Source organism: Sordaria macrospora, chromosome 6 (genome assembly GCF_033870435.1).
Source record: "Sordaria macrospora chromosome 6, complete sequence".
In the NCBI taxonomy this organism is placed as follows: domain Eukaryota; kingdom Fungi; phylum Ascomycota; class Sordariomycetes; order Sordariales; family Sordariaceae; genus Sordaria; species Sordaria macrospora.
Window position 1 is genome coordinate 426,986 of NC_089376.1, and position 15,028 is coordinate 442,013.

The 15,028-nt window shown below is 52.2% G+C and overlaps 4 protein-coding genes across 4 annotated transcripts; 2 read left to right on the plus strand and 2 right to left on the minus strand.

Moving 5' to 3' along the window:
- Positions 1–734: 734 nt before the first annotated feature.
- On the plus strand, positions 735–4,401 carry SMAC4_09234 (uncharacterized protein). The gene has a single exon (XM_003345817.2). It carries the CDS (start codon positions 904–906, stop codon positions 4,216–4,218), a length of 3,315 nt encoding a protein of 1,104 aa, XP_003345865.2. The 5' UTR covers positions 735–903; the 3' UTR covers positions 4,219–4,401.
- A 1,018-nt stretch (positions 4,402–5,419) lies between these two features.
- Positions 5,420–8,057, minus strand: SMAC4_09236 (uncharacterized protein; the record flags this gene model as incomplete). The annotated part of the gene is made up of 3 exons (XM_003345819.2): positions 6,896–8,057; positions 6,263–6,836; positions 5,420–6,181 (listed from the first exon to the last, which is right to left on the minus strand). The coding sequence occupies exons 1-3, from the start codon at positions 7,051–7,053 to the stop codon at positions 5,420–5,422; spliced, it is 1,494 nt and encodes a 497-aa protein (XP_003345867.1). The 5' UTR covers positions 7,054–8,057.
- An 828-nt stretch (positions 8,058–8,885) lies between these two features.
- SMAC4_09238 (uncharacterized protein) lies at positions 8,886–10,466 on the plus strand (the record flags this gene model as incomplete). The annotated part of the gene is made up of 2 exons (XM_003345821.2): positions 8,886–10,225; positions 10,307–10,466. The coding sequence occupies 2 exons, from the start codon at positions 8,886–8,888 to the stop codon at positions 10,464–10,466; spliced, it is 1,500 nt and encodes a 499-aa protein (XP_003345869.2).
- A 2,217-nt stretch (positions 10,467–12,683) lies between these two features.
- On the minus strand, positions 12,684–14,319 carry SMAC4_05831 (uncharacterized protein). The gene is made up of 2 exons (XM_003345626.3): positions 13,603–14,319; positions 12,684–13,535 (listed from the first exon to the last, which is right to left on the minus strand). Exons 1-2 carry the CDS (start codon positions 14,166–14,168, stop codon positions 12,761–12,763), a joined length of 1,341 nt encoding a protein of 446 aa, XP_003345674.2. The 5' UTR covers positions 14,169–14,319; the 3' UTR covers positions 12,684–12,760.
- Between the last annotated feature and the right edge of the window lie 709 nt (positions 14,320–15,028).

The window sequence follows — 15,028 nt, forward strand, 5'->3', positions numbered from 1 at the left end:
CCAGGAACCGGTGCGACAGATATTGCGCCCGAAAGGGTCCAACATGGTGACCGCGCCCAATGTCACCAAGTGTAGTGGTCAACCTTTCTTCACTCGAGGAAAGAATAACCGCCCCAACGGGAGTCTTGCCATCGGATGGTCTCAAGTCGAGCCGCGAAGCTTTTCGGGGCAGGACCGATGAGTATAAAAGTCCCCTGCTTTGAAGCCATCCGAGCTGAAGAGAAGGCAGTCGTAATGCTTGATGGTACTCCGGAAACGATGTGGTCAAGACGTGGTTCCCGCTTTGAGGTTCCATTGGTGACAAAAGGGCACAAAGCGCGTTTGCGTAACGTTCTTGCCATGGTGTTTTGGTCACTGAGCTCCATTCCCCGTTGCGGTTTCGATGAGGTCGGGATTCGGGCATGACAAGACGAGTGGTCGCCGGTGACTCGGGGGCGAAAGTACCTCTTGTCATTACCACCGGGAATCTTGCATCTCTCTTGAGTCGATTCTTGCTGTGGGGTTGTGGTACCCTGATGGTCGCATTTTGACGTTTTGTCTCGAGTACTTTTTCCGTCTCGGAGATTTGGAGTCCATGCGCTGTCACAATACGTTTACAAACTAACAGCTCAGGAACCCTGAACACTGGGACTTCTGTTAGTAACTTATTGAAGGGTGAGATTTGCGGGGCGGACCCACTGATTGGACAAGCATTGCCGGCCGAGACAATCCATGCGCTAGCGTTCAACGTCGATCGCGGATTCGCGCGCGCGAAATCGTCCAGCTCACTTTCTGTGTTTGTTGATTCTCAAGTTTGACAAAAACATCACCATTCGATATGCTCGCCAGGGAACGGACGCGGTGGCCTTTTTGAACGACATGACGCGAAATCAATGACACATAGTAGGCACACACGCGACAGCCATGGAACCTTGCACCACCGACCGCCAACCGGAGCCAGACACCATGGAAATGGATTCTCATTCATCCAATGATCAACAACACTCATCAAAACCACCAAGTCCAACGGCTACGGCTGCGGCTGAGAGTGAAGGTCAGGAGGACTCCGCCGCCGAGACTCAACCGGAAGCCAATGCCGGCAACGACAACAACGCCGACTCTCTCTTCGATGGCGAAACACCAGCATTCGAGTCTCAAACCCAAACTCCTGCTCCAGTCCAACCCGGGGAGGATCAAGACAACGACAACCAAGGGCCTGGCGCTCAGTCTCATTCTAAAGACCGGCGACATGAGACTCAAAATGAAAGTCAAGAACAAACTCGGCCAACCCGTCCTAACCCTTCATCTGATGAAAGTCAACCCCCCACCAGAAATCCTTCAGTCCCATCCTCAACAGGACCTCATCCACCTGCAAATGGTCACCCCAACACTAACACCACTACGAACAACGGACCTCATACCAATATTCATCCTCGGCCAGCACCAATTCCTCACCCCAATGGCCTCTATGGAATGCTTTGTCCGCCACCTCCCGATCCAGGTCCAAAGCCCATGCCTCCAACACCCGCTGTCCATGGACCCTTCTCCTACGACAAGGACGGCTTCAAGGCCCTGGGCTTCAAGCGGGAAACCCCCTACAACCTGCAAATGATCATGCGTGATCCCAATGCCGCCCCGCCCGTTGAACCCGTCGCCAAAGCCTGGTTCCACGCCCAACTTATACACTACGGCATCCCCGTTCACCAGTCTCCCCTCCGCGCCGAGCCTCTTCCCCAGGACTTGTTCTTCGATCTAGAGACCACCCTACGTAACGGAACCATCAAGGAAGGCAAGCTCCCGCCAGCTGACATTCTGACCATCGAGGACAACCTCAGGAGACAGTTCAAGGGCATCTACAAACAGTACCAAGAAGCCTTCAGGTTCTGGGAACAGCAGTCCTTTGCACGATGCAAAACTCCCAACGACGAGATCAACTGCAGTCTTGACCTCTTCATGGCCAAGTATTTCCTCAAGGGCGTCAACGGCCGGCCTGATCCCAGAAAGTCACGATACCCCATCATACTGCACAAGTTGAACGATTACGATGGCGTCCGCAAGGTTGTCAAAGCCGTTCCCGGTTTGCGGTCCCATATGATGCCCCTCTGGTCCGTCATCTGCTGGGAGGAGTACGGCATCGAGAGGGCTATCGAGGAGGCCTTTGCCAGTATTTCGGCCTCTCATCCGTCAATAACCATCCATGTGCCTACCATGGAGGCCCATTTCCACATCGACTACTTCATCTCCAAGTACTGGCTTACCGGCTTGTACGGACGCCCCATGCCCATGTTGACGCCGGAGCCCATCGTCATCGAAGGATGGTTTGGGGGTCCCGAAATCAGGAATCTCCTGACACAGGCCGTCCTTCGCGTGCCAGACCTCCGCGTTTGGGCTTTCATCGGCAACGGAATCGACAAGACGGTCATCGGCTGGGGCGATAAGCCGTTCCAAGTGGTCGAACACCTGAGAATGACATCCATGCACCAACAAGTCGCCAGTGCGGCACCTCAAAGGGTCGAGATCCAAGGCAACCCTACCTGGGAATGGGCACTTCGGCCTCACTTCCAGCTGTGTCAGCAAAAAGCCGACCTCTTACAGTCAAACCCCCAGCTTGCGCATGAGCCCTTTGAGATCGAAGAACTAGTCGGCTCGTGGCTGATCCAGTGTCCCGCCTTGGAAAACGGAGGATGGGGGGGACGGCCCGGCGAAATGACCATCGACATCCTCAACTGGCCCGTCGACAGCTTCGGCCTGGTAGCCTCCATCAACCTCAAAGTCGCCCTAGGCACCATGATCCTCGCCCGATCGGAACGATTGCTGGACGAACTATCAGCCTACCTGCTCCACGACCCCGAGGTTCTGCCACACATGCCCCACAAGAAGCGACGACGAGGCGATGACTTTTTCGTCGAGTATCCGCGACGGAGATCCCCTTATGAACCCGTGCCTCCCATGCGCATCTTCTTCGACTGGATCGGCCGACGGGCAGGCGAGTTCAACGTGGAACTAGACATGGATCTCTCCAGCAGAAACAGAGGCTGGGTGGACATCGACATGAACAGCAAGGTCTTCGGTAAAGGGTGGCTCAAGTACATCAAGTTCTTTGGAAAGGACAACCCCGTGGCGTTCTCCATGTACAAAGTGATGGATCAACCGCGCAAAATGCCCGAGCAGTGGAGCAATTTCCGTCCTAAGCAGATGGAGGCGCAGCTGCAGAGACGGACGGAGGAACAGATGCAGAGGCCGATTGCTGAGCCAAAGGCGCCGAGTACGATGATCACTTCCAAGGTACCGCCACCGGCGTCGGACCACACGCTCCCACAACGACCACCCGGACCGCCACCGACGAATCTCCCTGGATTTCAGAGGATACGACCGAGAGATTCGCCTGATGGGATACAGATAGGGGTGCAGACCGTGAAAGGCAGGAAGCAGAAGGGGTGGAAAACCGATCTTGGTAAAGCGCCACGTGTTGATGTGGCTCGGAAGGAAGGGCAAGGACAAGGGGATGGGATGGTGTCGCATCAGGGTAGTAGCGATGGTCTCGGAGAGAGTGAGAGGGATAACTCCACCTCGCCGACGCCGGCGGAGGGTGAGGGTGAGGGTGGAGAACATGGGTCAGAAGATGCGCAGGAAGAGGAGGGGGGGTATGGTGAGGGGCATGAGGAGGGACAGCAGGTAGGGGAACAGCGCCAAGTCGATGATGATGGATCACGAGATGATGCAGAGGAGCAACATGAGCAAGGCGAAGAGGAAGAGGAAGGGGAAGTACAGGCACAGGCGCAAGAAAGGGAACAAGAACAAGCAAAGGAACAAGCAACGGAACAAGGGGAGCATCAGCAACCAGCGAAGGAGGCCCCCCAAGACGAAGAAGATCCAGAGCAAGATCAAGATCAAGATCGAGAACAGGAGGAAGACGACAATGAAGAAGATGAGGACATCGAGGAGTCGTACCAAACACCAGCGGAAGAGGTATCATCATCATTGACATCAGACAAAAAGGAACAACAAACAGGCGACAATGAACCACAGCAACAAAAGGAGGGAGAAAGTCAAGAAGATGCAGATGCAGGGGAAGATGAAGAAGGTGAGGATGAAGAAGGTGAGGATGAAGAGCTATATCTAGATGCCGCGGAGGAGGGGCAGGTCCAACAAGGGGATAAGGAAGGGGATGACGAAGGGGAGCACGGGCAGCAACAACAAAAGAAACCAGCATCAGGAGGGTCATCCGCTGTTCCATAGAACCGATGCGGTAGTTGACTTTACCAGTACGTAGTACGAAATGTACGATCACTTCCTTTCGGCCTCCCTTTCAATGGCAGTGGATTAGTTCGACGAAGAAATCCAAAAGTTCACTTGACCAACTTCTACTTCCTGCTCATTTTCGAGGCGCCAAAGCAAGCTTTAGGCTTTAGGAATACTACCTGTATCCATGATGTCTATTGAATATTAGATACAACTATACAACCGGGGGGGGGGCTGACCACCAAATCTGTTTGATTCCCGTCGGGTCCTTGTCGATATACCTATCTACGTTTTTTTGTTTGCCGAGCAAGCAGGTCCCCCATAAGTAGCTCCCCCACTCTATCACTCCGTCTCATAAACTTTAGACTCTTGGTTAACGTCGGCCTGGGATTTACAGGGGGTCGTCAAGTGTAGAGATTCAATGCCCCCCCTCCCCCCTCCCTCGGTTGTAGAACTAAAGTAAAGTATAGAGTCTTATGACCATTGTTACCTAGTAGCCACTGGGAAAGGGAAAGGACTGGAGATCAAGTATTTGGCTTTCTATCTGTCCGCATGGTCTTGTTGGTTTCCTGTGCAGTAAAGTAGGTATATGTTATGAAGCCCATGTTAGCTCTTGTTGTTGATGGTTTTAGCAGCCCCCACGAAGCACGGCTCGTGGTCGGTCGGTACGCAGGTCGATCTGTAGGTACATTGAAGGAGATTCTTTACGCGATACCTTATCCAGTTGAAATGTCCTCGGTTGGGGCATATTATCTTCTCACTTGTTTGTTTATCTTTGGCGGTTGTGCCGTCTCATCGTATCCGAGAGGCAATGTGTGGATGAAGCCGGAAGCGTTGGCGGGCCGTTTGGAGACGGGACCCGGAGCTTTCAACCTGGACCAATGGTGCAATTGTGGGGCATAGGATATTGGCTTAATTGTCCTGAACAGTTGTACACCTGAACTCCGTATATGTCTGTTAAGCTTTGTTAATAACGCATCCCTTATACCTCCCCTGCGAGCCTGCGTTTGCATTCAGCTCCTGTGGGCCACTTTCACGCACCAGCACGGGCAGCACGACATCATCGCAATCGCCAACTTCCATTCATGTCCTGTCCAATTTCCATTCCATTTTACTATCCAAAACACCATCATATCCAAGACATCAACATCGTAATGTCATACCATTCCAAACCCCACATCCCACCCGTTGCACGGACTCACAACTTCGCCCTAACCTCCCCCTCCAACACCTTCTTCTCCCCCTCCTCCTCCATCCTATCCTCCTCATTAACCCTCCTCCACATCCTCTTCCTGAGATCATGCCCCTCCATAAACGCCCTAAACCACTCCGGCCTAAACCTAGGCAATACCCTCCCCACGCCCCTAGCCGTCTCTCCCTCCCCAGCTAATCTTCTCAACGTCTCAAAATATTCTTCAAAATCCGGGAAAATCAAACTAAACCTCGGTCCATCACCCCGTTCTCTAATTCTGTTTTCTTCCCAAGTCCGCATCTCCTTTACCTCAGGAACCTGTGCACGACCAGCGAGAATTCTAGCAGCGTAAACAGCCTGCCACTCAAAAACCTTGAACGTCAAGCCCGCGCCAACGGCACCGACAAACAAAAGGGAAGGGTCCTTTTGCCAGACCACGTGCTGGTACAAGTCCGGCACGCGGTTATTGCGGATGGGTACCTGCGGCAGGAAGGGCATAGTCCATGAGTAACCCGTTCCGAAAATGATGTGGTCGACCTGGGGGATGGAGGTGCCGTCTACCAAGAAAACGGTGCGGGTTTTGGCGCAGACATGGGAAATGGACGGGTGGTTCTCGATGCGCGGGTGTCGGAAGGCTTCGTCGCCGAAGTAGCCGTTGAAGTTGTGCCCGATTGTGATTGCGTGCACGGGGGTTTGGGCGACGCGGCTGTGCGCGAGGTCGTAGGCGATGTCGGCGGCTGAGACGGAGGCGCCTACTACTACTACTTTCTGTTTTTTCGGTGAGTCCATTAGTATGGTCGGCCATGAGAAGGAAGAATTGGGAGACAGAAAGTGGGACAGATGACATACCTTCCCCTTATACAAGTCCCTCCCCCGGAAATGTTTACTATGCAGTACACTCCCAGGCCTCATCTTCTCAAACTCCTCCAAGCCCTCTACTTGCGGAATCCAGGGCACCCAATAATGGCCACTAGCCACCACCACGGCATCGAACCACTCCGTCCACCAGTAATCCTTCTGCTGTCCTTCCTTGCGGAGGGTAATCTTCCACTCGTCGCCGACCTTCTCCACCCGCTCGACAGTCGTATTATACGACACCAGATCCTGGTACCCGTTCCGGTTTACCAGGCCTTCAATATACCCCCTTACGGATTTCCAGTGGCGGAACGGCGTGTTGGGACCGTGCATGTCGATGGAAAACTGACTCTTTTCTGGTGGAAAAGGTTCCTGGCTGAATTGCATGGGAATGGCGTCGACGTTGGTTTCCAGGTAAGGGTAGACGGAGGATTCGGTGAAGCGCGGCTGGTCCAGCTTGGGGGTTAGGGCGGGGAGGGTGTGCGGGATGGGAACGGGTGGGTCGGCGGTGCGGGAGGTAAGAGAGGCGAAGCTCGTGAGGGGTTGTGGGCGGTTGTCGTCGCCGATCCTGGGGATGGGTCAATAAGATGACTTCGAAAGGGTGAGAACGAGTGACCATAAACTCACCAGCATCCTCCCGGTCCTTCACGTCTCTCAAACACGCGGATGAGATCAAACGTCCTTTCTTGAGCGAGGGCATCAATGGCAATGGCGCCGGCAGGGCCCGCGCCGATTACGGCCACCCTCTTGATGGGCTTCTTTGTTTGTTGTTGTATCCTCGACATCTTGTTGGGTGTCTTTGGCAAACCTTCCTTCCCCAGTGAATGAGAGCGACGAAAAAGACAGATAATAAAACCGGCAACAAAAAAAAGAAAGCGGGACGACAGGGACGGATATAAGACAACTTCAAAAGTCAGATCATCGGCAAAAAAAAGAAACGTTCGTTCGTTGAACCCCTCCTACCCGAGACCGCGCCGCGCCGTCCATCCAGCCATCGTTGTCGATAAACTGGCCCGATCGGGACTTAGACGCTATAAGCCGTCCCCGTGTGGGTTAGCGCGGTCGTCTCCGCGGCCGGCAGTGATCCACACGTTCGGCGTCGTTAACGGTTGAACCCCTGGCTTGGCGCTGATTGTGTTATATCACGCCATCCAGACGGCCGATACATCATCATCAGGTGGGGATATTTACCACCACAAGATTCATTTTTTGTTGGTGATGTGCGCTGGAAAGAGTTATCCTTCGGAACAGAGGACTTTTTTCACTTGAAATACTCAGAACCGCACGTTACGTCGCAGTGTTCAACTGGTCGCTAACAAGCCATTAACAAGCCACTAACAGCCCGTCCCGTGTAAGTGATGTTCGTGATATGGCTTCCGGAATCCGGGCAAATGGACGAAGAACCTACTGTACATTACCGATGATGTGACCGATCGTATCTGAGATCGTCAATATTCGAAAGTCTCAATGTCCTGCGCTAGGACTGGTTTGTCCCGTGGTAACTCGTCGCCAGTCCTTGGCCCCTCTTCGACTCCGTTCTAGGCTGATGTCAGTCTCTTCAATGTTGATCAAGCTTGTCATTTACAGTATTGTGCAATGCTGTCTCTCGGCCGAGCTTCGCTGGATAAGTCTGGCTTCTGTCGGTTGCACTTCACCTCGTGTCGTTTCCTCCTTGTTACGGATGGAACTCCAGTCGATAACGCCCATGAGGTGGCACAGAACGTGTACAGTTTAGGACTGGAGATTGAACAACAAGTCTGTGACTTTTCAGTTTCAGTCTAGAGGTTTCCGATAGTGAGAGAGATAGACACTGACGCTCGTATTGTCTTCGGGGTTTGGGAAGGATGGTTGTGGCCGAGTGTCCGTCAGTGCCAGACGTCAGCCTCAAGAGACCTTACCCAAAGGGATGGGACCTCAACGCATCATCCTGTTGCATGATCACGTCAACGACGCTACCAAACCCAAACTCTTGGTACCTGGACTTCAGGGATACTGTAGAGAGCATCTGCCGAACCTTGTGCCGCACGTGGTAGGTAGACTGGAGGTATGCGGTGAAGTGATATCACCGTCGATGGCTGAAACACGTGTTAGTTGTGAAGCTCGTTCGTGGATGGCGATCTGATGGAGGTTAACAGTTAGGGGAAGTCTCACATCGTATAATGCTTCTCTTACCCTTCCCCAATCTTGTCATTTCAGATTCTTTTCGACCCTGATTGTCCGTCGAGTGTTCGAGTGTCGACTGCAAGGGTACCTGGATCCAACATCAACCGTCGCTGGCGACACACTTCAGCACCTACCTGGATTTCACGACCCCAACCGCAGCCATGCCCCAATCACAACCTCAACACCAATACTCAGAAAAGCCCGAAAAGGCTCCCTATCCAGACTCAACAACACCACCAGAATCGACATTCTTTGAGTCCTCAACGGGAACCGTCGAGCCAGAGCCAGAATTGGATCCCAAAGCCGAAGCTCGTGCTGTTCGAAAGTTAGTATACTGGAACTCTCACCTCCCCTCCCTCGTCTTCACTTCCCGTTGCTAACAAACCACAACAGAGCAGACAGCACAGTCCTCCCCCTCCTCTTCCTCGGCCTGCTAGTCTTCCAGCTGGACCGTATGAATATCGCCTCAGCCCTAACCAACGGCTTCCACACTTCCATCGGGGTATCAACCAACACCATCAACCTAGGAAACCAACTAATGTTCATCGGCATCGTGTTGCTCGAAATACCGTCCAACATGTTACTCCAGCGCATCGGACCGCGGAAATGGATTTCCGCCCAAGTATTTCTTTTCGGTCTGGTAGCGAGCTTGCAACCGCTGATTAGAGATAAGAAAGGGTTTTTGGTGAGCAGAGCGGTGCTGGGGTTGTGTGAGGCGGGGTACATACCTGGTGCGGTGTATACGCTGAGTAACTGGTATCGGAGTCAAGAGCTGGGGAAGAGAGTGGCGGTGTTGTTTTTTGGCATGTTTGGGGGGAATGCAATTAGTCCACTTTTGGGGGCGGGGATATTGAGGTTGGATGGACGGGGAGTGGGCAACGGGATGAGGGGGTGGCAGTGGTTGTTTTTGTGTGAGTGCCCTCTTCTCTGGTTGTTCTTGAGCGGTGATGTGGTGGTGATGGTTGCTAACGAACTCACAGTGGAAGGTCTCTTCACAATCTCCGTCTCCATAATCCTCCTCTTCTTCCTCCCCGGCTCTCCTCGCAACCCACGACCACTTCTCTCTCCAGGTCTAATCCGCTTCTCCCCATCCGACTCGGCCATTCTCGTCCGTCGCCTCGAGAAAGATCATGTCCTCCACGGCACCAGCAGCCTATCTCCCTCTCATCCAACAACCTCCCACCAGCTCGAACCCAAGCAAACAACCCCCGACCTCAACCAAACCGAATCCCAGTCACCTCCAAAGAAGAGGAGCACCGAGCGCGGCCTCAGTATCCCCCCTTCACTGGTATGGAAAACCATAACCCACTACCGCCGCTGGCCGCACTACCTTTCCACCTTCGCCGTCTTCTCCACGTGGTCCTCTCTGACAACCTACACCCCTTCCATTCTTTTATCCCTCGGCTGGTCCCGCACCTCAGCCAACGCGCTTGCCTGCGTTGGCGGATTTTTGTCTCTCATCGTCGTATTCTTCTTCGCCTGGCTTTCCGACCGCACAAACCGGAGAGGAGCAACGGTGATTGCTGCGCAGGTGTGCTACCTTGTTGTGTTGATCGTTTGTCGCCAGGTGCAGCAGGGTAAAGAGATGGAGGAGCTGGGACGCTGGTCGAGATGGGGACTATGGACGGCTGTTAATGCATTTGCTGTGGGTTATCACCCGGTGCATAACACGTGGGTGCAGTTGAATTGTCGAGGAGAAGGGGAGAGGAGCGTGGGGATTGCGATGTGGGTTATGAGTGCTATTACGGGGTTGATGGCTGGTACGCAGTTTTATCGGGCGGGCGATGGGCCTTTGTGAGTATCCCACTCCTTTTTGCTCGCAGTGCTGTGATGAGTTTGTTGGGTTTTTTGGCTAACGAGATGGTCTGTGAATAGTTACGAAAAGGGTCTGTTAATCCAGATTTGCATGGTGTCGGCTGGCATCTTCTTTGCCGCGATGCAAATCGTCATTTATGTTGTTCATAATAGGCGGGTGGTGGCTGGCAAGGTCAAGCCGGGGAAGGATGGGGAGGAACCGCAGGTTTATGTGCCTTGAGGAGCGAGCCGGTCGAGAGTTTCTGTCTGGTCTAGGCAAAGTTGCGTCAGATACCCATTAGCGAAGTAATGAATATAGCGTTGATTGTCGTTGTCTTGATCACGAATAACCTCGTCCACAACGTCAAACATGCGACGCGTTTCAAAGGAGAAACGGACGATTGGAGCATAACAGACCCGGAGGTCTACGGGCTGGGAAAGAGACTCGGAGGCAGGGAGTCTCTTCGTACTGGGTAAGGTTTGGGCAAGGAATTGGAGCTTACATGATCGGTCCAGCGTAGGACAGACTCAGGGGAACGGACATGGTCATGGGAAACCGTCTCTGGGCATGAATGGGGAGGCAAGGGTCTGTATAAGAAAGACTAGAAGACCGGAAACGATGATAGCTTTCCCAAGCGTATCGCGGAAGACGATGAGCGATATGGGGATAAAGGAAGAGTTGTATTGCGACTTGTTGTTGCCTGCCGTTGGCGATGGTGAGAATGGTCAGGCAGGGGGTGATGCCGTAATAGGAAATTAGTGAAAAGGGTGTTGTTGTTGTTGTTGTTGTTGTTGTTGTTATTGTTATTGTTATTGTTATTGTTATTGTTATTGTTATTGTTATTGTTATTGTTATTGTTATTGTTATTGTTATTGTTATTGTTATTGTTATTGTTATTGTTATTGTTATTGTTATTGTTATTTTTAACGTCTACTTCCGCCTCCCGAAGGGCATGAGACGTGCGACAGCTACCAGAATAGATACAAGAAAGAGCCCTCCTGTCCGCGCCCGTGCACGGACTTCCACAAATCCCGTAGCTGATTTGAAGTAATAGAGGTCAACGCCGTTGGAGGGAAACCTCAAGGGGAGAAACCTCCAAAATTGGTCCGCCGTTCTCCCTTAGTTGAAAAGGAGATAGTCGATGTGGTTGTCGATATCATTGAGGATCGAGGAAGATATAGCGATTAGAATGCGGCCCAGCCGTTTTGGGTCCGGCAAGCGGCATCCTAAGGCAGAGTTTTCGAGGTGGTTGTCATTCGATGCGGCTTGTGCCCGGTGAACGGTACTATCCTCGGCGCCCCTTTATCTTCCCCGAGCAGTAGATATTGTCGAAGAGCTCGGCTTCGAGAGCTACCGGCGTTGTCGTAGACGGAGGTCAACTCTCCAGAATCCCTCCGCCGAAGGTCGAAATGGTGGGTTAAGCCATTGATAGCCCTAAGGCACCCAAAGGCATCGAAAAAGAGTAGTTCTTGGCTTGGCTGCTAACAGCTGACTAACAACGGGTGCCAAGAAAAAATTATTTGGGGAGAGTTGAGTGAAAAGGGTGATGAGGGTGGAAGAGAATGGGAAAAACAACAAAACGAACTGAGGCAAGTCCAAAACAAAAAAGAAAGAAAAAAAGTTCAGTGGAAAGCGGCGCGCTTTCCTTGAGAGTTGACAGGAAGGACGCAGCTTCCCGAAGAATCACGACGAACGAAGTGCAAAGGAAGGAAATGTGAAGTAGAATTGACGGGCGTCACCAGCACGACCGACACAGCTTCCCAAACAATTGGAACGAACACACACGACGCCCCTGTCATTTCTCGTTTCATGGTCTCGGAACCAGTGAGGGAAGGAACCATTCATCACTCCGAGGGGCTGTTGAAGAAAAACAAAACCCCCCCAAAAAAAGCAAAAATGTACACCAACTCCCCCATCCCCACATCTAAATCTCTGTGTTTCTTTGCTTTGCAAGACATTTTTGAAAGACAGTCATGCCAGAGTCTTTGGTTGAAGTTTTTGATCAAGCAGGACTAATCCCAAGTCCCTATGTTGCTTCAAATGAATGAAGCGATGGTCGAGAAGATTGCGGCATGTGCACGCAAATCCTCAGTATTTCGTTGCCGGTGGTTAAAGCCGGTAGTATGTTCGATCTTTTGGGAAAGAACAAAGTTTGTCTAGACTCCCACGGATGGGAATCGAATGGTCGAGCTCTTGCGCATGTGCGCGACGAGCAACCCACTTGCGCCAAAGGGGCAATTTTTGTTGTGGGTTTTCAGGGCGGCTGCGAGAAGGATGTGGAGAACATGGCTCGTTGGCGTACGAAGATGGGTGTCAGGGTGGGGGCTTATATACTGAATGGTCTAGATGGGACTTGGGCCATTTCCGTGATTGATGTGAGGTATGCATGGTTTGATGTCAACATCGTGACTCCATGGCGGTGCGGTGCAATGGAGAGAACATATGTGGAAGATGGATTATATTTGAAAGGGTATGAGGATATGGTCTTTTTGCTAAAGAATGTCAGACCCTTGCCGATCTCCCAGTAAAGCTACTCAAACAAAAACTGGCAACATGCCGCCCATTGATGACCACCCGATATTCATCCGTGCCCTCCTTAACTCTTCCGCCTCTTCATTTAATCCATGATCTCTTATCAACTCCTCCAAGTGCATTGAGCACGCAACATACTCCCGGTTCGAAGCCATAGACAGACCTATTTTCCTCCACTCGATCGCCTCCGACCACTGCTGTGTAGACTCATAATAGTCGCCCATCCACCCACAGTAGATGCTTCGGAGTGCTTTCAAGACTCCCTCTAAATCCTGACAAGAACCGGTCATCGCTGTCGCATTATCAAATAGATTCTCCAAGCGCGGAGCAAAGTCGAACCCGAAATCTCCCTTGTTCCACCTCGCCCCCAATTCTTTGCTTTCGGGATCGTTCATGATGATCTGTTGAGCCAACGAGAAGGACTCTGTGTCGAGACAGAAACGGAATAACAACTCGTTGTCTATAGCAGCAGGAGGCTGCAAGCGATAGCATGCCTCCTCCTGGGTTGCAGAGGAGGGACTGTTGCCCTCCAGGTAGTGAGACGGGTATGCGTCACCGGGGCTATCGCAATTATTGCAGAAGGCAGCAGTAGCAGCCCTTGTTGGCGTCTCTTCAGGCTTGTTGAGGTCGTGATCAATCATCCAAAAAGGTTCTCCGGTGCTTTCAGGAGAGGCCGAGTCGGAGGAGCACGTGTCCGTTCCCGAGCGAGGTGATCGCCGTTTGATGGCGTACTTGAAGAAGTTCCATCTGGCAAACTGGTTCTTGTACATCTTTGGTCTGTGTAGGGCGGTTTTGTCAGTCACGCTTCTTCTACAGTCAAATCCCAGGCATAAGGATCACTTACGTTGCTTTGAATTGGTATGTGTTCTCCATGATGACGATGATATCCTTGAGGATATGATTCTGTACAATGTACAGTTGGTGGATGACGTTTTTCCAAGGCTCCCAATCCCCGGCTTTGCGTGGAACCATGGGACTATGCGCCATGTGCCTCTTTGAACTCATACCACCCAGTGTGGTGTGCCTCCTGACGTGAGTCCCACCTTGTCTGTCTGTCTTTCTGGGGTAGGAGAATGTGCGACGGTGACGAGGCGCAGTTTTATTACTCTCCGATGGGCTCGCAGAACGCGACACCGGGGGAGATGGTAGCTGGGAATCTTGTTGGAATCCTGACAAAGGCCTTGGAGACGGGCTGAGCCTTGCCCCAGTGTATGCATTGCTTTGAAAAAGGACTTCATCCAAAGAGGGATTTGGGAGGCTATTCACAGGCGTGGAAGAGTATTCCTGAGACTGCCCATACATGATTATGTCGTCTTGCTGTTCGAGGAATGCTGCAATGATATCGTCTGGAGATGGAGAGGTGCGCATTGATTCCGGGCTGGAATCGTCTTGACCGGCGTCTGTAGGCATGTTTGTAGGTGCTGTAAAGCGATGATTGTACCTGAGACAGTGCGGTGGAGAGAATGTTAGGTCGTTGTTGAGCCAGAGCTGTCAAACCAATTGAACAGAAAAAGCAAGGTCTTTGTGCAGAAGCTAAATAGTGTATTGATGGACGATGAGATGCCAGGAGAGGGGAAGGGAGGACAACATTGGCAGGGGAATGTATAAGCACTCTTATATGGGCCATGATTGCGTGGAATGTCTAATCGCGAAGTCCAGGTTGAAGGCATTCTCTTTCCGTTCCAAGAATCGGTTGGTGCCGCTCTCTTGATAAATATCCAAAACGGGATAATGGGGCGCCAACATGGACAACAGGACAACATGTGCCTCGTCCAAGGAAGATCGGATAAGTCAACCGGGAGCTAAGAAGTCGAGTTAGTCTTGTGAAATGGATAGCTCCAACGCCACGACTGGTCACGACCCGAGAGCCTGGTAGGGCGAAGGGCATCCTTTGTTAGCGGCCAAAGTGGTGGTGACCTATCGGCTCTTGGAAGCGGGAAAGGAAGCGGAGGTACGTACCCTTCTGCCGTAAGCGAATGGTGAAGCAAGTGTGCTGTGCCATCCGAAGGCTTCCCACACAAAGCTGGCAACGGTCTCAGGGTCTAAGACGGGTAGATTTTCGGGAAGTGTGTGCCGCTCTCAGCCAGGTCATATGTCTCCCGTCTTGCTTCGCCAGTCTCGAGGCGCCGCCATCTTGCTGTCGAACTGACAGTGTTGTTGGCAGTAGAGAAACCCGGCAACCATCTCGGCCGTGCTCGCTGCCTGTTATCTCCAGAACCGAATGCGATCTCAGCCGTCACCGTGACTCAAATCATTCAGCCCTGTGAAGT